At 30.9% G+C, this 24757-nt stretch overlaps 1 protein-coding gene across 4 annotated transcripts; it reads left to right on the forward strand.

Moving 5' to 3' along the window:
* On the forward strand, nucleotides 1–24757 carry LOC107456700 (sn-1-specific diacylglycerol lipase ABHD11). 4 transcript variants are annotated; one of them, XM_043043927.3, is made up of 7 exons: nucleotides 1–69; nucleotides 2267–2349; nucleotides 9889–10048; nucleotides 11964–12137; nucleotides 15907–16092; nucleotides 19359–19552; nucleotides 24539–24757. In XM_043043927.3, the coding sequence occupies exons 2-7, from the start codon at nucleotides 2273–2275 to the stop codon at nucleotides 24672–24674; spliced, it is 927 nt and encodes a 308-aa protein (XP_042899861.2). In that variant the 5' UTR covers nucleotides 1–69; nucleotides 2267–2272; the 3' UTR covers nucleotides 24675–24757. The 4 variants fall into 4 exon arrangements, with proteins under 4 accessions (XP_042899861.2, XP_071043495.2, XP_042899859.2 ...); XM_071187394.2 differs by having other exon boundaries at nucleotides 50–92; XM_043043925.3 differs by having other exon boundaries at nucleotides 56–96.

The following is a 24757-nucleotide window of genomic DNA, read 5'->3' on the forward strand; positions in this document are numbered from 1 at the left end:
AATCTGCTTTTTGTATCAACAATATGTATCACTTATACTTTTATCTACAGAAGGAAAATAAACTTCCAGGTGAGCATGAAACTTAATTCTTTGTTCGTATGTTTTACGTAACAGATTTCTCCTTTTTTCATATAAATTGCTATTCAATCATTCGTTAGTTTTAAATTTTATATTCAGAAATGATTATCAATTTTTAATAATTCAGTTTTATCAAAACTAAAAATTGAAATTCAATTTATAAAAAAAAAATTAGCTCTGCTAGAAAAAAGTAATACATATAAATATTGTCTACGCTAAAAAACGTGCTATATTTGCAATTAAATTCGTTTAGTAGAAATGCAAGTTTCTGCCTTATTTCTCCTTTAATCAGTTTTAAGGATACAAAATCTTAAAAATCATGTAATTTCCAGAAAGCAACTTTCATCTAAAGTATTAAAAAGTAAAAGAAATCTTTTGTTAATTCTCTGTGTTGTGCTTTTTTTATTATCTTTCTGTGTTTTATCTTTATGTAGCATGCATAATCATTATCGAGGGTGTTTTATCTGTATTATGACAGACTTGATGCATATTTATATTAATAGACCACATTTAATATATATTTTTAGAATACCAATCAAAAGTTAACATATTGGTTTTTGTAAATTAATATTTAAGCGAAAAAGAAACAAAAACACGATCAAAATCTAACAAATTACAGTAGAATAAAGCGAATGTAAAAAACATAGCAGGTTTTGAAAGTTTAAACTTGGAGATACTTCGAATAGCAGTCTTTCACTTCCTCACTGTTTCCTCTTGCAATCAAACTTGTCCTGTTTTATTTTACATTTTGATTTGTCATATTTCGATAGCGTTTTTTTATTTTTTCATAGGTTAAATATTAATTTGTAAATCCAATGTGTTAAGTTTTTGTTTTCTTTCTTAAAAGGAATCTAGAAATGCATATTAAGGATCAACAACTTTCGTCAAGTGGCAAAGTAACAGAAGCTGAGAATAAAACAAAAAAGGATACTTTCTTAATGGAGGAGAATATTATCCACCTTTATTCTAACTTAATCTATAATAATACATAAAACTGATAAAGATATTTAGGCAAATTGGAGAGAAATTCCGGTCTAAAGAATGAAACAATGTATCATGTAATCCTTCTTTTCACTACTTTTAAATCATAAGATCATTATGTATGTGAAACTTAAGAAAATGTTTAGGAAACAAGAAAGAAAATTGAAGTCTAAAGAATAAAACCATTGAGGATATTATTCTCCTTTATTTCATCGTTATACTACGTTGTCATTATTTATAAATATAATCACCAACGAAACTTCAGAAAACATTTAAACCATTAACAAGAAAATAAAAATTTACAGATCTTACAACGGAGAACAATGAATCCAATCTGACTTTGACTCCAAACTTTAATCTCACATGAAATAAATCCTGCCGGATAAATTTTTATCCTCGCTTGAAAAAGTTTCTTGGTGCAATTTAAAGTTTCCGAAAAATATAAAAATATAAATCTGTGTGAAATTTCAAGAAAATAATGCAAATTGATTCTAAAATTAAATTATTTACTTAATGATCAAAAAGATGCAACACTTTTTTTCTAAACATTATGAAAAACTAGTTTCAAATAAGACATCAAAATAAAATAAAACTGTATTCTCAATCAAGAGCTTAAAACGTGTTTAAAAGATAAAATTTAAAATAAAATATTTCTAAAAAACCAATTTTTAAGTCCAAATTTTATTTACAAGAAAAATAATAATAAGATCCTGTAATTTTACATTTAGCTCTAGAAAGAGACTATGAACAACACTGGTTGAGTCAAATATTTACAGCGTTATATAATATTATATCACAAGCTCGTAAATAGAATTTTGATAATAATAATGATATTAAAAACTTCATGAACTTTCGTTAGTTGATAGTTGATCATCTTTATAAATTCTACAATCATGTTTATGACAAAAATATATATTTTCTTCAAAAACGCTTTTTTTTTTATTTGAATTTTAATTTTAATTTAAGCTTAATTAATAAATGCACTTATAGACAAAATCATACACAAAATAAACAGTTTAAAATTAATGTTTAACTCATTTATTTTTCTTAACAACATGCTAGTTAATAGAAGTGTCTTACAAAATCAGTAATAAAGCACAGAATTTGTATTTTTCACTGTATGATTTGGTAATATGTATACTTATTTGTAATGTCTTATTTGTAATGTCTTATTATTAAATTTAAATTATGTTTGATCCCAATTTAGGGGAAAATGAGGTCTTTCCAAATTCTGTTTTGCCTGGTGCTTCTACTGGAAATTTGTTGGTGTAATCCCATACTACCAAAGAAGTAAGTTTATATATACAGTCAAACCCCGCTGTAGTGAACACGGTTTATAATAAACTCCCGGATATAGTGAACGAAATGTTCGGTCCCGTGCCTTGCTATACACGTGTAATGTTATTTTTTGTGGATATAGTGAACCAAAAAAGTGAGGAAGTTGGATATAATGAACTTTTTTCTGTCTTCAACTGATTTTTTTCTTAATTTTTTTTGTAATAATATTGAAATTTTTTATTCAAAATAAATACATATACCGATTTTTAAAACGATTTATAGAGGGGAATGTAGCGATGAGCATTTTTTCTTGTTTTTTTCTTTTATCTCACTTTCCCATCCTTAAGCAAACCAAGCAGATGTTTCCAACCTAGGCAGATGATGCACCTGTAAGGTGTCAGTGGGATCAATATGCATTTTCTGTCAGAGGGAATGAGTAATTATTCATTATTGGTCAAAGGGTGGGACACTAATATTTGTTGATAAGGCCTCAAATTTAATGTCTCAAATTTAACTATGGCGAGCAGTAAACGTAAAACGTTCTCCATTGATGATAAAATGATGGGCATAATCAGAAAAAAATTGAAAATGGATGCAATCAAGTTGATATTTGCAGGGAATATAAACTATCCAAATACATATGTAACATATGGAAAAATAGGCAATTAATAATTTCTGCTCATGAAAAAAATTTAGATGGCTGAAAAAAGCAGATCACAAAGATGTTGAAGAAGCATTACTGAAGTGGTTCACCAATCGATGTCGATGAATTTGCTAAGCGATTTTATGAGACTACTTTTATATGCTCGAATGGCAGGTTAAACAGGCTTAAAAAGCGGAATAATAGAAATTCAGGAAAAATTATCTGATAGCCAAGAAGTGTTTCCATATCTGATGTTGAGGATTGCTCACCAGCTAAAATTTACAAATTTTTTGTTGCACGCAAACGCAAGACGAAGAGTAATGAAAAAAGAACACTTATTTTTTGCTATTACATAATATTTTTCAGTCATTTATTTGAATAATGTGCAATAAAAGGGAGGAGTTTGGGAGCCATTAGTTAAATTGCTTGAGTAACGGATATAGTGAACTCCCGGTTATAGTGAACGAAAATTTCGGTCCCTTGAAGGTTCACTATAGCGGGTTTTGACTGTATATATATATATATATATATATATATATATATATATATATATATATATATATATATGTTAATATTTTTTATTTGATTGCGTTTGCGGGTTTGCGTGGTTTCGTATATTACGAGCTCATAAGGATAATGTCGATCTGATTTTAGATAAACAACAACAAAAATAATAAATAGCGAATTAATTATTAATATGCGTTTATTAAGAACAGTGCATTGATCTATCTCAAGACGCAATGATATCCAACAAGGAAGTAACTTTTTTTTCTAATTAATGTAGGTGGCGCTACTATTACTGCATACATACCAGCTTCAACATACCGGGCCACCTTGAAACATAGTTTCAAAATTTACACATAAATTAACAAAAACCGAAATTCAACTATACACATCTAATAAAAAGAATAATTATAAAAACTTATGCAACATACATGAAATTAAATATATGTATCAGAAACAGATGTATAGATTCCTTGGTATAAACCGGATAACTATAACACAAACAAAAAGAAAGAAAAAAGTCTAAAATAAAGAAAGTTAATCAGTCAATAGGTAAAACTGACAGTTTGTAAATGGATCTTTTATAAGTTCCAGTCTCAGTTTTGACACTGACCACTCTTACCTTAGCGTCAGCACTAGGAAAAACTTCTTGTATACGCCCTAATTTCCACTTCAAAGGTGGAATATTGTCCTCTTTAATGAAAACTAAATCGGTAATTTTCAAATTAGGCTAAACTCGCAACCATTTGGGGCGCTGCTGTAAGCTGGAAATATACTCGTTAACCCATCTTTTCCAAAAATTCTGGAAAAGTTTTTGAGTCAACTGCCAACGTTTTAATGGGGGTATGTTTTCGTTTAGAAGGTTCTCTTCTGGTATAGAAGAAAGAGAGGTTCCCACAAGGAAATGTCCTGGGGTAAGTGCTGAAAGTTCAGCGGGATCGTCCGACACAGGACACAAAGGACGAGAGTTCAGGCAGGATTCAATTTGTGCAGTAAGAGTTAAAAACTCTTCAAGGGTCAATTTATGATCACCTATTGTTCTTTTCAAATGCGATTTTGCGGATTTCACAGCAGCTTCCCATATTCCTCCAAAGTGAGGTGCTGAAGGTGGGTTAAAGTGCCATTTATTTTGCTCATCGGCAAAATACTGATGGATAGATTCGTCTTTTTGAAGGGATCTAACCACTCGATTCATTTCCTTATTTGCAGCAACAAAATTTGAACCACAGTCTGAAAATAATTCATTTGGTTTTCCTCTTCGTGCAACAAATCTTTTTAGAGCTGCAATAAATGATTCAGCAAATAAATTTCCAACAACTTCGATGTGCACCGCTTTTGTCGCGAAGCACACAAAAATACAAATGTACATTTTAACTGATCTGACTCCACGTCCAGATCGCGGTTTCACAAAAAATGGACCTGCATAATCCAGACCAGTCTTGGAATATACTCTAGAAGGAGTGACTCTTGAAGGTGGTAACTGAGCCATTATTTGTGTCGCGGTTTTTTCTTTTAATCGAAAGCATTTTATGCATTTCCAGATTTGCTTTTTTATAACTGATCTAGCATTTACTATCCAAAATTCCTTGCGAATAACTAATACTAGTAAAAGTGTTCCAGCATGCAAGAAAGATTCATGATAATTATAATTAGATTAGTTAAGTGATGATTTTTCGGTAGGAGAATAGGATGTTTTCTTTCATTCGATAATTGCATATTTTCTAACCTACCGCCAACACGGATAAGGCCCTCTTCATCCAAAAACGGATTCAAGGAGAGGATCCTACTACTCGAATAAATTGGTTTGTTATTTTTTAGCTGGTGATATTCGTTTGGAAATTCTTGTTTTTGGACTATTTTGACCAAAGCGTTTCTAGCTAGTTTTATCTCACTACTAGCTAAATAACTATTTATGCGATTGTTCGGAGATTTACAGTTCATTATGAAGCGAAGACACTAAGCTATAATTCTTTTTAACTTAACGTATGATGAAACATTGTAAATGATCGGAAAGTCAATAGGAGTTGTTTCAATCAAACACGATGTCTTTTTGCGTTCTTCTTTGAGAGCGTCTGTTGAGAGAGGGATTTCCTCCAAATACGATATTTCACCACTTTTCATCCAAGACGGACCCGACCACCACAAATCAAAATTAACTAGCTCATTTGATGGAAGTCCTCTACTAGCGCAATCAGCAGGGTTTTGACCAGAGCTGATATGATTCCAATGTTGAACTGGAAGAATAGATTGAATTTCGGAAACACGATTGACAACAAAAATTTGCCAACGTGATGGCTCAGATTTCAACCATGAAAGAACTATAGTTGAGTCCGTAAAAGCGCGTATTGCGTCAATTTGAATAGTCAAGGACTTGAGGACCGTTTGTAAAAGGCCACTAATAAAACGGCTGAACAAAGTTCAAGGCGCGGTATTGATATTGTTTTCAATGGTGCTACGCGTGTTTTGGATATAAGTACACTAACATGTGTAGTGGTGATGGTAGTTGATTTTAAGTATATAACTGCGGCGTACGCCTTTTCCGACGCATCACAAAAGCAATAAAGTTCTATTCCAGATGAAGAGTATAGAAGAACTTTTCTAGGTACAGTTAACGTAACTTGGGAAATATCTGCTCGATATTTAATCCACTGCTCTTTAATATCCTGAGGCACTGGATCATCCCAAGCCAACTCATGCTTCCATAATTCCTAAATTAGAATTTTTGCCGTTATGATAATAGGGGATAGCCATCCCAGTGGATCAAAGATTTTTGATGCACAGGATGGACCTTTTAGTAGGATTTTCATCCTTAAACTCCTCACAAAAGGAAATGTTATAGGTAAACTCATCATGGTTTGGGTCCCATCTCAACCCTAGCACCTTAATAAATTTAGAGTCAGCAGTTCTACTTGGTGTAACTTTAATATTTTTAGGTTGACTTAAAAATTCCAAAACAGAAGGACTATTGGTACACCATTTGTGAAGCTCGAATTTTCCTTTTCTCAACAGCTCACTAAGTTCACTTATTAATGCAACAGCTTCGTCAGCACTTTCTGCTCCAAACAAGCCGTCATCTATGTAAAAATTATGTAAGACTAAATTAGCTGCTTTAGGAAAATCTAATCCTTCATCGGTGACTAATTGTTTTAAAACTCGCGTTGCCAAATAACTGGCCGGCGCGGTACCATATGTTACGGTACAAGCGATATTCCCTAACTGGTTTCATGGGATCATCTCTCCATAGAATTTTTTGAAAATTACGATCTTCACTATGAATCTCTATTTGCCGATCCATTTTTTGCAAATCACATGTTATCGCGATATTGTAACATCTAAACCTTAGAAGAATAGCGAAAAGATCGTCTTGTACTTTAGGACCATTCATTAGAGTTTCATTCAGTGATAACCCGAATGTAGTTTTTGCGCTGGCATTAAAAACAACCCTCAATTTTGTGGTTGGACTAGAATCATTAATTACGTGATGATGCGGGATAAAATAGTGCTCATTTTTGCTATTTAAATTTTGGTCATTAGTACTAATATTAAAATTATTAACTGAAATTTGTTTGGTTTTAGCGCATTCAAAAGTAGTTGCTCCGGAAATTATCCAACCTAGTTTAAAGCATACTGCGAAAGGGAGCCACACCGCATAGAATATCAATATCTCCTGATTTCCAAAAATATGGGTCAGCTAGTACTAGATCTTGATATTTTCTAGACAAATCAATTGGCATGGAAGAGTTTGGTATTTTTCCGCAAATTTTATCAATAACATATGCGGATGTTGAGAATCTTAAATTATCATTAAAATGTAGCGAAAATAATAAATCTACTTGCCCATTACTCGAAGTATTACTACTTCCTAAACAAGAAATAAATATTTGAGCGGGATTTATTTTTAATTTTAACTTGCTGACACATTCGCGAGTAATAAAGTTTTTCTCAGAACCCGAGTCTAAGAGAATTCGACAGTTAATGGATTCGTTTTGAGAATTTATAATCTTGACTATAGCTGTACATAAAAGAACTGAAGAATTCCTTTGATTTATGTTATCGCCCAATTGCTCACTATTCGAATAATTCGCACAAACTGTAGACGAAACTTCATTAATAGGCGCGGCTGATGGCGTCGTTGATTTCTGTTCATCTGCTCTGGGTATAAATTCAGGGGCACTAAAAGAGGGAAAAAAGGGTTTCGGTTTCTCATCTCTATGCAAAGAGCTGCGATGTCTGCGATTACACTTAAAACAGGTGTTAGAAGATTTGCATTTTTTTATAGTGCGAATTCCTGATAAACAGTTATAACAAAGATTATTATTTTTAACGAAATCAATCTTTTGCTGAGCTGGTAAATTACAAAATTTTGAACATTTTGAAATGTAATGATTATCTTTACAATATACACATAAAGAAAGCGAAACAAAAGAATTGACTTTAGCTATAATAGGTTTTTGAAATTTACTTGAAGAACTTTTGCTGTTTTGAAGAGTTCTAGCATAGCTTTTCAGAAATTCTATTAAATCTTTGAGTTTGGGTATTTCAGTATTTTTCAATTGACGCTCCCACCACAATTTAGTGGAACTATCTAACTTTTGCAATATTAAATACAACATTATAGTGTCACTAAAAGTATCCATTTTTTGGCCTAAAGTTTCTAATGAGTGAAAAATTTCATTTACATTATCAACCAAGCTTAATAAAGCTGTAGCAGATTCATTATGAATATTCGGAAGATTTAAAAAGCGTTTAATATGAGCGAAAGTTTGTTCTCTTGTATTTGAATACCTTTCGTCTAACAAATTCCAAGCTATTTCAAAATTGTTATCTGAAATTGCGATAGATTGAACGATTCGCGAGGCATCTCCTTTTAAAGATGTCTTTAAATACTAAAGCTTTTGCGCGTTTGATAACGATTCATTTTTGTTACGGTGGCTTTAAATAAATCTTTAAAGGTTAGCCATTCGGTAATATTACCGCTAAAAAAGGGTAAGGAGAGTTTCGGAAGTTTTATATTTTCACTAGCGTTTTTCTCGAAGTTTGGAGCAGAAAAAACTGACTCATTTCTCGGTTGCTCTTTTAGTTTTTTCTCGCTGCGAAATTTCCATAATACAATTTTTTCTTCATACTCGTTTACATTATCTAGTTCGTTATTCAATTCAGTTTCATCTTCAATAAGATTTTCTACTGCAGAGTTTATCTTTTTTAACTCCGTTTCTTTTATTTTTAATAGCTCGAAGTTTTCCGACAATTCATCAAAATTAATTTCTTCTACTGATAAATTACCTTCTATTATTTTCAAATAACCAGTTACTGATCTTCGTACAGAAGACAGCTTTGTTTTCAATTTTTGGAGTTCTAATTCTTTTGCCATGTTTAATGTCTAAAATGGTTCAAAATATCTATAAAGTCTACTTACCCCTTCTTCGGGATAAATTTAGAATATATTACCATATCATGCGTTAGTTATCCAATGGAAGGCGTTGATTACTTAATGCGCAATAACTATTTAATGCGCAACACTATCTTCACGAGCTATGCTGCGGCTCGACTTCACCATGTTTATATTTTGTATTTGATTGCGTTTGCGGGTTTGCGTGGTTCGTATATTACGAGCTCATAAGGATAATGTCGATCTGATTTTAGATAAACAACAGCAAAAATAATGAATAAGGAATTAATTATTAATATGCGTTTATTAAGAACAGCGCGTTGATCTATCTCAAGACGCAATGATATCCAACAAGGAAGTAACTTTTTTTTCTAATTAATGTAGGTGGCGCTACTATTACTGTTTACATACCGGCTTCAACAATATATATATATATATATATATATATATATATATATATATATATATATATATATATATATACAACAAAATAAATAAATGCAAGAAAACACGAAGAAAGTTAAGAAAAACAATAAGTTTCATTTATTGCGCATAAGCTGCAAGTAAACAGAACTCATTAGATAAGTTCAAAAAGAAGATAAAACAAAGGAAAATTATAGACATATGCAAAAGGGGGGGGGGAGAATAATAATTAGTGAAAAAAATAAAAAACAACTGATTAAAAAAAAAAAGAAAAAAGGAGGATATTTTTGAAAAAATTTCTATATTGTCTGCATATAATTTTCCTTTGTTTTATCTTCTTCTTGATATATATATATATATGTATGTATATAAAGTTAAACTAAGAAATAAAAATTATTATCTATGAATTACATAAAAACTGTAATGTCCGTCAAAGTATTAAGAAAAGTTCAATATTTGCATCCAATTTTCTAGATGCTTAGAATACCAAAATATGCCTAGAGTTTGAAGACTGTAACTCTCAGAAATAAAACTATTGTTTTTTGTTAAACTTCTCTCTAACTCAATGTGAAAAATAAAACATTTTTTTCAGATCGAAAAAAGAATTACAGCTATCATATTCTTGCATGCGAGTTGTAGAAGGAGGTAAAAATGCAGAAAAGGCTCCAATTATTTTACTCCATGGATTAGGAATGTTTAAAGAAGCTTGGATGGGTCTCTATCAAATATTCGCATTAAAGACTGGTAGAAGAGTAAGTAAAAAGTTTCACGGAAAAGAGTCAGTCATTTATATTAATAATCTAACTAAGTTTCACAATTAGAAGTCCTGATGGAAAGTCAACTAACTAAAATAGCTAAAATTTTATAACAAACTACACTGGTGGACAAAATTACGAGATGGAAGATGGAAGACATTTTCTCACATATCTCAAAAAATAATGAATATAAATAAATGAAATTTGGTATGGATATAGCTTATTCCATGATAATAAAGTATGCAAAACAAAAATGAAAGTGCCATTCACTGGCAAGACCTATTGCCAATAAATCCAATGTAGTCTGAACTTAAGGATAAAAGATGACAACAAAATTGAGGCTTGTACAATGTGTGTTGCCTCTAGTATGGTGTATGGTCACCCCTGACAGATAGACAGCATGCACAACGAGTACGCATCCCTCCCATTCTTCCACCAGAGCAATTTTTAACTCCAGAATGGTTCTGGGGGGAGGTTGGCGCATAGCAATAGCTCTCCCAAGAGCATCCCAAGCATGTTCAATAGGATTCAGGTGAGATGATTTGGCTGGCCAATCCATTCGTTGAATATCCTCGCCTCCCAGATACTCATCAACCATGAGAGCCCTATGTGGTTGCGCATTGTCGTCCATAAAAATGAACTCATGGCCAACAGCGCCCCTGAAAAGACGCACATAGGGCTCTATGACCTCCTGCCTGTACCTTTGGGCATTCACGGAACTATTGTCAAACACATGGAGCGGTGTGCGGGTATCTTGCATGATCCCTGCCCAAACCATGAGTCCTCCACCAGCATAATGGTCCCTTTCGATAATGTTGCTAGGATGGTATCGGGTTCCAGGTTCCCTCCATATCAATAACCGTCCAGAATTAGGTTCTAGACTGAATCTGAACTCATCGGTGAAAAGAACATTAGCCCATTGAGACTGTGTCCAATTCTGATGCTGTCTTAATTTTGTCCACCAGTGTACATCAGAGTGCGTGTAATTAAAAAATCGGACTATTAACCTAAATGTGTAGATGTCTGACAGCAGCCTGAACCCTTTCCGATCCCATGCCCTTGCCTTCCAGTAAAGTTTTCGAAGTGATGTTCTCACGGCTTTTAATATGTGTCAATTCATAAAGTACATTAATAGGAGGGATTAGGATGGCTTCCATAAATTTTAAAGATATCTAATATCATAAATACTCTAAACTTTTGGATTTGAACATACACCTGGCATTCTACTGTAACTGCTAAATACAAGCTGTTTGTTTAAAATATACGCTTAACAAAAATATTTAAGCAATAAATGCCAATTAAATGATTATTTTGTTTGTACAGTTCATTTATTTATTTTTTGAGAGGAAGATTCAATAATGTAATTTTTTCTGTTGTCTTACCTAATAAAACTTGCGTTCGACCATTTCAAATGTTCAAATGTGTTTTTCTGAGAAAAAAAGTTCCGCCTCATATTTAAAAATTGGTCTTATATTTAAGTCAAATTAAATGTTATGGTGCATACAGTTAAGAATAGTTTAAAAGCGGTAGGAAATATTTAAGACATCCATCTTTTTCCACTAGTACCCATTTTAGTCCACTCCACTGGTAAAATTCATAATAAAAATACTTAATTACAAACCAATGTCATAATGTAGATAACCCATCACCCATTTTAAAATCACCCATTTTAAAAATCACCCATTTTAAAGATCACCCATTTTAAAAATCAATAAAAAGTAACATAATAAAATATTTTTATTTTAGTGAAAATCCAAATTTAATGAAAAAATCAGGTTTTTCTACCCATTTGACAAACCATATCACATTTCGCTTGATTAAATTTTATAAATAGTTGAGCACAAATAAGATATATTTTAGAGATATATTTTACTAAGTGTATTTTGAAACATGTATATGAAATATATTTTAGGTATGTGCAGTAGATTTACGAAATCATGGTGATAGTCCATGGAGTGATGAAACTGATACAGCATCAATGGCATCAGATCTAAACCCTCTTATGAAGACACTTAAGGTAGATAAAGTTGTACTGTTAGGACACAGCTTGGGTGGTAAAGTTGCAGTCCATTTTACATTGACTAACGTAAGTTTTATTAATTATAAACTTCCAATTACTTAAAATTAAAAATGAACTATAAAATGTGTTGTAAACCCGTAACCATTATTAGGTATTTTTAAATGCTTCTAAAAGTTAAATCTCTGAAATCTCCAATGTTAGGATAAAATAAAACGATTCAAATTTACATGCTAGGTTAATTGTTAATTGTGTTTTATGACCAGTGTTGAAAAGATGACCCATTTTTGGATTAACGACTATCCGTGTTCAACTCTGTAGCCTTGTAATTTTTAACCCTATCCAAAATTAATTTTTAACCCTATCCAAAATTAATTTTTAACCCTATCCAAAATTAATTTTCAATCCTATCCTAAATTAATTTTTAATCCTCTCCCTCTTGGATGAAGCATTGAGACAAATTACTTTTCATTAGAGCTATTTTTGATGGAACTAACGAGAATTTGCGTTACATGGGAAAGATAACCTCGAAAAATCTCCCATATTTAACTCGGCGTCTTTACCAAAAAAATATAATTTGTTTTTGAGATATATTTGAGAGAATTTTCAGAAAATGTAAATGAGATTGAAATTGTGGCGTATTTGATAAGATTGTGTTGGGTGCGAAAACCAAACTCATATTTTAACATGGTGTATATTTTACATACATTCGAAGTTTTTAAATATCAACATCTGGTGTTTCATTTTTTCCCAACCAAAGGTGTTTTAATAAACTCTTATACAAGAGGTTGTAATTGGACAACCACACTTGTTTTTTTTTAGGTCAATATTTTACAATCTAAAATACATTATTTTAGACTTATAAGAGGTTGTAATTAAGAAACCTTGTATGTTTTTAAGTTATTATTTCACAACCAAAGATATTTTATTGAACACTTACAGGAGGTTGTGTTTTGACAACCTCACATATTTTATTTCAAATTTAAAGAGGCCGTGTAATTAAGCAACATCGTATGTGTTTTTACACCTTAAGCTATTATATTTCACAACTTGATGCATTTCTTACTTTAAAAAGGTAACATGTTTTCTACACCAACATGTTTAGTTTACAATCAGGAGTGTTCTACTCAACACTTAAGCAGGTTATTAGGATGATTTGTTCCGCATTTCAAGTTGGTATTTACAATTATTATCAATTTATATTTGTAGTGGATCTGAACTTGTAAAAGTGAGTGTTTAAATAAATATTAACGTACACTATTTTATGTAACATCTAAAAATAATTATTTCTAATTATTTGCTGAAGTATCTGTAACCTTTACACCTTAAAAACAGCCTCTCTCGGCTGGTTGCTATGAAGTAGATTCATGCCAACCTCAAAACAATCTCAAACGTAAATAAAAAATACTTTTCGTACCTCAAAATAAACTCCAGTACTTTTAGTTTAAATCAGAAGAAATTATTTACACCTCAAGTGAACTTCATTTGCTTGAAGTGTAGAAAAAATAACCTGAGCACTTTTGAAACAACCTAACATTAAAGTAGCTCTGAAGTAGATTTGAACCAATCTCAAAACAACCTTAAGAGAGAAAAAAAAACTTTATTATCCTTAATAAACACCTCAATACTTTTAGTAGAAACCAGATGTCAAATTACTCACATTTCGAATGCACTTTATTTGCTCGAAGTGTAAAAAATAACCAGTACATCTTTAAAAAAATCTCACCTCAGTAAGTTGCTATGAAATAGATCCTCAAAGCAACTTGAGTTGTTAAAAAAAAAAAAAAAAAAAAACTATACACCATCAAAACAGCCTCCCTCACCAGATATATATGAAGTGCATTTAAATCAACCTTAAAACAGCTTGAAATGTTAAAAAAAAAAAATAGCCTGTACACCTTCAAAACAACCTTAACTATGAAGAAGGTTGTTTTTGTTGCAAACTTCAAATCATCCTTAACACCTCAAAAAAACCTCGAACAAACCTCAAAAACACCTTAAATTTATGTAAGGGTGGCAAGAGGATTCTTACCCATGGTCCATCTACCACTGAGGATATTTTGCGTCATTACTGTGGCAGGAATGAGCCGGGAGCTGAATTCATATCTACCAATCTACCAGCCATCGCAGGGATTCGAACCTGGGTCACCTCATAGGGAGGCAAGCGCTCTATAATCTCCTGAGTCGCTGCGGTCTGGACTTGGATAATTAGAAAATATGTTTTTTTTTTCTAAACAATGCGTCAAGCTAGTTGGAAACATCTCCATCATTTTCCAATAAACCCAACAGGTTTGAAGCTTATTGCGATTCGACCGGAAACCTGATTATTTACATCAGGACTGACAGACAATTTATCAACAGTATTAAACTAATAAGTAAAATAATTATTCATTGCTCAGTTTACCTACTTATTTTTGGCGAATTTCGTTAAGCCGAATTTCAATTTAGAAAATATATATAATTAGAATAATTATCTAACTCTGTAACTACGTAATTACACACGCTATATTAATCTAATTCCATTTACATCTCATTCAAAGCACTGACCTAATATAGCTTATTACACTAATTTATAATTGTTATAAACCTAGACATTAGACTGATGATGTAAAACTTAGACTAATGGTGTAAATTTTAGTGCATTTTAAGTTTGCCTAAAAGCATATGAGCTTATAGGAATAAGCTAGAAAAATTTCAGGATAAATAGAAAAAAAAATTGGAGACTTCTCCGATTCACATAACGCATGCAAAATGGCAGCGATATTTGTAAAGATCCAAATTTTTCAATTAGCCTACGACATATATAAAAATTAATAGCATTATCAAAAACTAAGGAATAATTTATCATAAATGAAACATGAAAATCTTCAAAATCACCTTTCGAAAATAACAATAACTTTATTAAGTTTTATTTTTTATAATAACTTAGAAATGTTGAATAATGATTGACTTAAAGAAAAATTAAAATTTCAAAAAAATTTTTAATTACCTTAATACTCTTTTCCACAAAGGGGTTCAGTAATTCTGAATTTCTTAATTGAATTTTATAGGAAATATTTCATGATTTTGAATTCAGTTATGAAAAATATTTAGAGAGTACAATTCTTTAGAAAACCTTGGAGTATTTATAATTTTTTTATTAAATACAAGTGCTTTATTGAATAATAACCTGTTAAAATAATACTACTTTACTTAACAATATATAATATAAAGAATTTTCAATTTTATTATGTAGTTCTGAATTAATGAGTAAATCAATCGAGAAAAAAACATTGTTTGACCAGAAAACATCTCAAAAACTTGTTTTTGTTTATGGTAACTTAGTCCAAGCTTCATAGAAGATTATAAACGATGATAAAGGAGCAAAAAGAATAGCATTTGAAATTTTTTGACTATAGTAATCAATTACTTGAGTTTTAAAAAAAATATAGGTCTCATTTTTATTCACATGAATATGATTCATAAAAACTACAAGAGAAAAATAGAAACATTCATTTTAAACCCATTCATAGAAAAGCTATATTTTCAAATGCAAGCTAAATTACTTTAAAGGTAATATTTTGCATCTTTTTCATTCGATTGAAAATATGGAGTTCTTAGAAGAATATTTCTTAAGTTTGAAACAACTGTAAACAGTTTCCATGTCTCGTAAACAGTATTCATTTTGTTTACCTTGTTTAAAATTATAATTCTCAACACTCATTTTATGTTATACACTTATTCAAAATGTCAATCGTTCTGTAGAAAGATTTAAATTATTTATATTTTTTAATTAACTTAACTTTAGCCAAGTTATGTAAACGAACATTTATTTCCTCAAATCCCTCAAATTTTGCAGCCTACCAAAGTTGAAAAATTGATCATAGAAGATATGCGACCCAATGGCGCCACAGATGAAGCCAATAAAATGGTTCTTGGAGTTTTGAAATTGTTTAGAGGTGCCATTGATTCCGTACCAAAAGGATCAACTGAAAAAGAAGCAAAGAAAACTGTTTATGAGTTTTTAAAAAAGGCTCTAGGAAATGTAAGTCTAATTTTAGGTATTTAAAATAAAAACTTAAAATAAAGCATCTTAATTTTACCAGAAGGTTAAGAAAAGATGAGTGATTTGTCACTCATACTTTTTTGTTAAAAATGATTAAAACCAAAGAGAAAGTACAGACACATTTTTACATTTGCGAAGAAAAAAATATCAGTACAAAAAATATTTACATCTCTGAATTTGATCAGTTTAATTGAAATAAAAAAAAGAAGAATCTGGAAAAAGTTTCATTTATGATCTAAAGAGACCCTAAGTAAACCATGTCATTAGCTAATTGAATTATTCCACCGTTTTGTTAACAGATGCCATTATTTTGCAATACACCAGCTAGTTAGAAAAGTTTCCAATATTTCCTAATCAGTCAGGCATTTTTAAGATTTATTACAATCAGCCCACGAGTTTTTAGGTTAATTGGAAAACATAATTAATTGTTTGTTTAATATGATTCAATTCATACAGATTTCAATAATGTTCAAGTAGGGGAAGGCAATAAATAGCCTTATTAAATATTTATCGCAAAAGACTTGCGCAAATTAAGCCTGATTGAGTAATTCTTCGCGTACTTTTTAAATATTCTAAAGTCTTATACCCTGTTTGTAATTAGCCTATATAATCAGGCAGATAAAAAATGTTAAAAACTTTTCCAATTAGCCTGGCACATTGCGAAACATAGGTGGCATTCGCAAAAAACCTAATTTATCAATGACCATGTCGTTCCTAATCGTATTGACTATGATTGTGAGATGCATCTTGTCTATTGATTGACAACATTTACAAAACACACAAAAAAAAAACATTTATTTTAAACAAAACAAAAAAAAACGCAGCGTTTAAAAATATTTCCGAAGCAGATCAGTTCTTTTTTGTATCTGTTGCCATTCTCAGAGTAACTTACCTATCCGGAATAAGTTTGGTGGCGCTACCTACTTGGAGATAGATAGGTGGCGCTGCATACTTGCCTACACTGGAGTTGGTATTTGGCGCAACAGACCATGACTTACCATGAGGTAGTAAAGAGTCGCATTTTTAATGTTTACATATTATATTTTTATAATATATATAAATTTATGTTCTTTTGCAAATGTAATAAGGTATCAGTATTCCTCCCTTGATTTTAATGATTTTTAGCAAAGTAAGAATAGGAAATAATAGTCGTACAACACGTATAGATTTTGATTGATATTCTTCTAGTGTGACATATTGAAGTCGACCAGAGATGGCTAAATAGAGAAACTATTCACTAAGCATTTTGTTGCGGTAAATCTCTGTTTTACACTAAGAGCTTCAATTTTTTCTAAAAAATAACAACATTTCTGATAAATATTTTTTTAAATTTTGAAATAAGAATAATAAGATATGCTTTTGACAAATGAGATAATGATAATCAAAACAAAATCAATAGAACTATAACAATTAAAACTAGCTAATCAGTGCACCTAATGAATTAATAAACATGAAAAAATTTAATTATTATTTATAAATCGAATCTAATATAGATATATCCTTTCCACCATGTTACAAATAGGACTTTATTTGAATAAATCATTTTCCTTTTTCAAATATATTAATTTTATTACAATTTTACTATAATTTTATAATAATATAATTTAAATATAGTTTCATATGTATGTGTTAATATATTTTAATATATTTTGAATTGATTAATATTATAGATACTTCAGTGTAGTAATGTTTAATTTATTGTAATTTCAAAAATTTTGATTAAGTAGCGTTACAGTTTTTGTTTCATTTATTTATCCGTTAGTTTTATTTAATTATGTTATATATTTATTTATTGAGTTGAGCAGCGTGATTTTGCATTTGGCACATAGGCTACAATAATATTTCTCAGACATCTTTTTTTTCTTTAATGTCGTTCTTTTTTTAAAACTCGAGGGTGTTTCTAATAATCGTCTTTCAAATAAATAATATACTCCTTTCTACTTTCTTTTTTTCAACTCCTCTCTGTCTTCTCCCATAGTCAAACTTGTCTTTATATTGCTCTCGCCTTCCTGCATCGTGATTTGTCAGATTTTGGGAGCGTTTTTGTTTTTTCTTTGCCTTAAATATTAATGTTTGAATCCCAATGGGAGCATTTTTTGATTTAATTTTTGATGAAGATTCTAAAAAGATATATTAAGGTCAATCTTTCATATTTTAATAAATAAAGATGATTAAAAAATAAAAAAAAAACTCACATTTTAACTCGTAATCTCAAAATATCTTTACAAACTTTGGCTGAAGGAAGTCATAAAAATATCCCCTTCCTTCTCGCTCCAATGAAAATGACGGGGTGAGCTTTCGCCCTCTATTTCTCGCTCTCGTGAAATTTCCGGGCTGGTTTGTCCAGTAGTAACGCGCCAATAAGAATAAAACTAATTCATTTTTGCCCGGAAAACATTTTATTTCTCATTTTACGCACCAGATGGCTGTACCAGGATATTTTTAAGGTAGTTGTAGATAGTTAGTTTATTTTAAACTAGATGTCAGCACTTATCAAATACGCGTATTTGGCAAAATAGACACTTTTATGACCGTTTTCTTGAAAATTAACCGATCGTTAAGGGATGGGGAGGGGGGTTCGAAGACTATTGCACACGACTGCGGACTGTAAAAGAAAATCCGGAAACGCTTCTGAATGCATACCGTGCGAGTAGTTTTCAAAAACGTTTCTGAATATATCGGAAGCCACTTTCTCTAATATTCAGAAACATTTTGCCATACTTAAGAAATATGTAGGGTCATTTCTTGCAATTTCGAAATTCTTTTGGTCTTATATACTAGTGAATTGAAATTTAATAGTTTTAGTAGTCGCTACGCTACACTCTGAAACTGAATCGGCACTAATGCTATTCAGTTTCCTACTTCTAAAAATAAAAGAAATGTTTCTCATTTGATCAGAAACGGCATGATATTAAATGAAGTTTTCCGAGATTTTCGGAAACATTTTTGTTAAGTCAAAATTAGTTTCTGAAATTTTTTACAGTGTACAATGCATTTATTCATGATATGAAATTATATGAATAGCTGATCACCTAAAATTGCGAGATACTTATTTAATGTTCCTTGATTTGTGCTAAACTTCATTATCTCTCATCAGCATTAGTTTCAATTCTCTTACTGAAACAATTCCATAGTATGCTTTCTCAATTGCACTAACCGGAAATTTTTTTTTAAAGTTCAGTGTATTCTTTTAAGTTTTACAATACACAGTAGCGGTTTATTTATTTATTTTTTTTCGATTTCAGTCGTTTCAATTGGACCAGAGGGCTATAGATTTTCTTCCCATAAAATGCAAGAAGGACAAATGCGAATGGAAGATGAATCTCAAACTATTCGAGAAATTAAGCAATGTAGATCCGGAAAAAATCTTGGTTAAAAGTTCTGGCCTATTTGAAAAGCCTGCACTTTTCATTTATGGTGAAGCTTCACCATTTAGAATGTAAGTAATCATTAATGTTGTTTTTATAAGTGTAGTTTGAATGACTTTGCAGCTTCCATATATTTGTTGATGTGAGCCCTGACTTTCTTAGTACCTTCACAAGATAAATTACTAAAATCTTTTGCAAAGCACCAAATGTGAAACAATTATTTAAAAACAGTAACTTAAAGTTTCAAATGAGACAGAGTTCACCCACAGTAATTGTGAAAAAAAATACGCTTACAGCAGTTTAAAGTTAAAATAAAGTAGTTTCTCAGTAGCATATTTAAGATCTTGTGCTATTATATTTTGTCAAGAATTGTGAACACATTACAGGAGTGGTTTTTAATTTTTACGCCTCGTCTGTTCAAACTTATGCATCATACAAATATTAATACATTTTATTTAGGTACGTGCTAATATTAACAAGTTTAATGCTTGCAAAATTCTTAATTAAATTTTAATTGTTTCAAATTTTATTTATTGTTTGAAAGAACACCTTTAACGAAAAAGTTTATGCATCACACAAGTTAACAAAAGAAAAGTTGTTGCCGGAAAATTTTTGTTTTATTGTTCCGATGAAACTATGTTTGCTAATAATTTCAAATACCTAAAATTTTTTTTTTGTCTACACAACTTTTGGAGACTCAGTTACTTCAACTTTGAAAAATAGGATGGAACTAGAAAGTTAAGAATAAAATTTATTTTCAGCCTTGATCATAAATGAACTTCAATCCAAGGTTTAAGATCCAGTTTTTTTTTTTATGATCAGGCAGGGTTGGATATTTATCATTGTCGATACATTCAGCAAGATATGTTTTTATGTAGAACTTAATCGAATCAAGCTCCTTTCGTTTGCTTAAAAAATACATTGGAATGAATAACTCACTTGCCTCGATAGCAACGTCAATTGCATATGTATAAGTAAGAATTTGTTCTGTTTCTATATAAAACTTATATAACTTTTTAACTATTAGATATATTGACTTGCATGTGATTTTATTTGATTGCGAGTAAAAAATAACATCGAAAACATTATATCACTTTCCTCTAGATAGCGAATAGTATCTTGTGCCCCCTTCCCTCACTAAAATCTAGATAGAGACTAAAGCTCACCTCTGGGAGGCCGTTAGCTTCAGATATTCATATTGAGCACAAATCATGTTTTTAGAAACAATTTGCAGCTTTCCTATAACTATTTCTGTATTCAATTACTCAGGTATAGATCTCAAAGTTTAGGACCATATTATATAAAACTTGTTAGACGTGGCCGAAGCTTTCGGCCACGTCTGGCATAAAGAACTAGTCATATAGAATATAAATCAAAACCAACCATTATACATAATAAGTATTATAGACTCTTATTTGAAGGATAGGACATTCTAAATAAGAATCGAAAATAAAATGTCAGAAAAGAGAGAATTTAATGCTGGAGTCCCGCAAAAGGAGCATTTTAGGACCTATTTTATACCTAATATACGAAAGTTATTTCCCAATGGTGACTGAAAACCCAAACTAATTGGTTATGCCTTTGATGTTCATGATATCGCAATTGTTATGGATGGTGTTTTCAGTAGAAATGTAAACAATAACTATCTCGAGCTGTATGGCATGCTCTAGTTCCGGTTAGAAAGCTTGCAGCTGCTTACAACATGTTATTCTGCGAGGCGATATTTTCAAACGGATAATTTTGTTTTCAATAAAAGAAATGAATTAGATAATTTCTGAGCTCAAATCTGCCGTATTTCATCAGATATTAATATTATTATGTAATTCTGGTGAGTTTGAAGTGAAAATTTGTTTTAGTTATTTAGAGATATATTGTTAAAAAAGGTGACATGGTTGTTAGATTTTGAATAATTCGCTTTTTTGGCAGTCTTAATTTGGCCTCTTTCCGTTTGTTTATTACTGTTTGTTCGTGTTGCAAGCTGTGCACCATCTTATGTTAGTGTTAGCATATTGTTCGAGGAGCAAGATTAATTTATACCTTATAATTCAGGTTTAAATTTGAAAGTTGGCATATATTATTGACACGTTGCGAGCCAAATGGCTTTGAAATACACCGGGAACAGTAACCCGGAAGCATAAACGGTATACAGCTTTCAGTGCTCCCTAGTGTAGAAAACACCATCCATTAGATTGCTCAACCCTAATTAAGCAGTTAAAAAGGTTCAATGCCGCCATAGAAAAAGGATGCGCTGTGAACAAAGTTGCCTTAAACACCGAAAAATCCAAACTTGTGGTCATTAAAGGAAAAAAGAAACCTGAGCCCATGAAAGACTAGGTTATTTTTTCTCTCAGATGTCTAATCATAACTGTTAGGAATGCAATGCCTTCCTGCTCGCCAATCCTCGGTACAAGTGGTGCAGTTCTAAGATAACTTACTCACTCACTTCACCTATTCAACCACGTTAATACGGATAAAATGGTCAAAACCAAGATATTTGAGTTGATTTTATTTCAGTGCGTAAAAAGAGCAACTCTACAATTTAATTACTCCAAAATTGATTAAAAATTGAATTTTTAAACAAAAAAGTGTCTGATTTCAAAAGAGCATACATAACTCTACAGTTAGTAGTTTGGACTGAAAAATTAAAGAAATTACGCAACGAAGAAAAAATAAAAATAAATAAACTTTGACGTAAAATAATTCAAAAATTAATGCTCTCCATGCATCTTTTTACATAATAAAACTCTATAATCTTATGATGAATTTATTTACATATAATAAAAATCTGTATGCACATAATAAAATAATCCATACTTTTCGTGAACTGAGCACACTTATTTTACCTTGTATCTTTTTATTACCCAAGCTTTTATTATTTTATACTTTATTTTAAATACATCTGGTCATTCTGTTTCCAGCGTTTTGGAAAAATGCGAATTTTTCGATAATATTTCGGGATTATATAAATTAACAAATAAATAAATAAAATAAATCAAATAAAAATTAAAACGGTACAATAAAAAATGCTAACAACTCCAAAACAAATTTGAAATTTTACAAAAGGTCAAAAGTGCTTCTTTTTCTTCATCATAAGAGTGCGTAGGTGCAAGATAATTCAATTGCCATAAATGCTTTCGTTAACATCAAAAAACCATCGAAATAAAATACAAAGAGAAACGATTAAGGGTTTTTAATCAAGTAAAGCCATTTTAGAATTCTTACACAATTTAAATTTGAGAAGCATTATTTTGAATTAGAGACTGAATTCTAATCATACTTCCAAATTCTAATCAAATTAATGTAGAAGGTCTTTTTTAAATCATGTATCAAATATTGTAAAATATTACTTAATTGAGTTTAAATTATGAAATTAAATTAAGTGCTTGAATAACACCGGCTTTATAATGTTTTAATTTTCGTCAAATTAAAAGAATATATAGTTGATTTAAGATTTGCATTTTTCAATCAAATGAAGAGCTAATAATTAAAACTCCCCTCACCAGTCGAACGAAAAGATATCAAGAGCTTCTCTCTCTAAAATGTGCTCTTCCTTGTTTCTATAGCAGCAAACAATCCCAGACACTTTAGTGGGAGGAGTTCTTTTTATAGACAGACTATATATTACGTGTAATGGTGAGTTAACCAAAATTATTCTAAAACTTGAGGGAAATGTTTAAGAGCGGCGCTGACTAAAAGAATAGAGCATTCGCCTCCCAAATAGGTGGCCCAGGTTTGAAACCCAGCGATGGCTGGTTGATACGTACTCTGTTCCCGGCTCGCACCGACCACAGTGCTGACGTAAAATATCCTCAGTGGTAGACGGATCATGGGTTATTCCCCTTGCCATCAGACTAACCGTGAGAGGTTTTCATTGTTTTCCTTCCCGTGTAACGCAAATGCGGGTTAGTTCCATCAAAAAATCCTCCACGAAGACAAATTCTTCAAAATTTTTGTCTTCCCGATTCGGTTCAAAATTACAAAGCTACGGAGTTGAACATTAGTAGTCGTAAACCCAAAGAATTGGGTCGGCTGTTCAACGACAGTTATAAGACTCCACAAACATGTTATGATGCTACCCAGAGCTAATAAGACGCGTTATTTTACATAAAAATAGCCATATAAGGGATAACACTTACGACGTGGCAAACCTTACACTTTATTTATGCTGTTATATTAAATTTATTCTTAAATTTACTTAAGCCTCACTACTTTTTAGAATTTATAAAGTTCAGAAAACTCTTATGGTCGAATTACGTGTAAATTTAAACACAAATCACAAAAAAAAAAAAAAAAAAAAACTTCCGAGAATATGAATCATGTTCACACATTGTCTCGTAAAAGTAACAGAAGCGGAGAGACAACGGAAGTTTTTTATACTTCTTTCTGTTTTAGAAAGTTTTTTATTAATAACGCCATTAGGAAGTTTTATTATCCATACTTTTGTGGTTCACTGCTTGCACATGTAGATTTTGGCAGCCAAAGTCTAAGAAAATAGCCCTACTTCGAGAAATTTTTAATGATTTTTTAACCTTCATTGCAAAAGTCCACTGAAAATATTAATGCCTTAATAGTTAATGTGGAAGTAATATATTACACTAAATACTGATCAGTGCCATGGTTTCCCCATTGCACAAAAAAGTATTGCGGCATGTATATAGATGCGTTTTTCTTAAAATAGCTTTGGCCTGCAAGACTTTGAGAAAAAAAAATATTTCAAAAACTGAAATAAATAATTAAAATAAAATAATAAAAAAACAAGCGTTTTATAGATTTGCGTAAAGATACGTATCCTAGAAGTGTCAACAAAATCAAAAATGTCAAGTATCTAGCCTTGCGTATTTTCCCGATTTTTTTTTAAAAAACTGGCTTTTAAAAATCAGGTCGAAAATTTTTTCATCGACAAATCATCAATTTTGACAAATTATTTTAGTAGTTACAAATCTGTTATTGTCACCATATAGGAATAGACATTCAAAATGAAAGATGTCACTGGCTGCCCGGGCATGCATTGGTTGATTTTTTCTGCATTATTAATAGCTAAAATATTTTTTTTTCAGACCTGATGCCAAAGATGAAATAGAAAAACTTTTTCCAAAAGCAAAACTCGTTGGAGTCAAAGGAGCTGGACACGTTGTCAGTGGATTTCCGGAATATAGAGACGAAGTTATTCGATTTATAAATGAAGAGAATTAAACTTGTTTCTATGAAAATTAATAAGACCTGTATCTTGAATCTTTTACAGAAATAAATCACTTTGAACACTATTCTAAAATAAA

This window comes from Parasteatoda tepidariorum, chromosome 11 (assembly GCF_982258835.1).
Source record: "Parasteatoda tepidariorum strain Cologne lab strain chromosome 11, Ptep-v5.0, whole genome shotgun sequence".
NCBI classification, from domain to species: domain Eukaryota; kingdom Metazoa; phylum Arthropoda; class Arachnida; order Araneae; family Theridiidae; genus Parasteatoda; species Parasteatoda tepidariorum.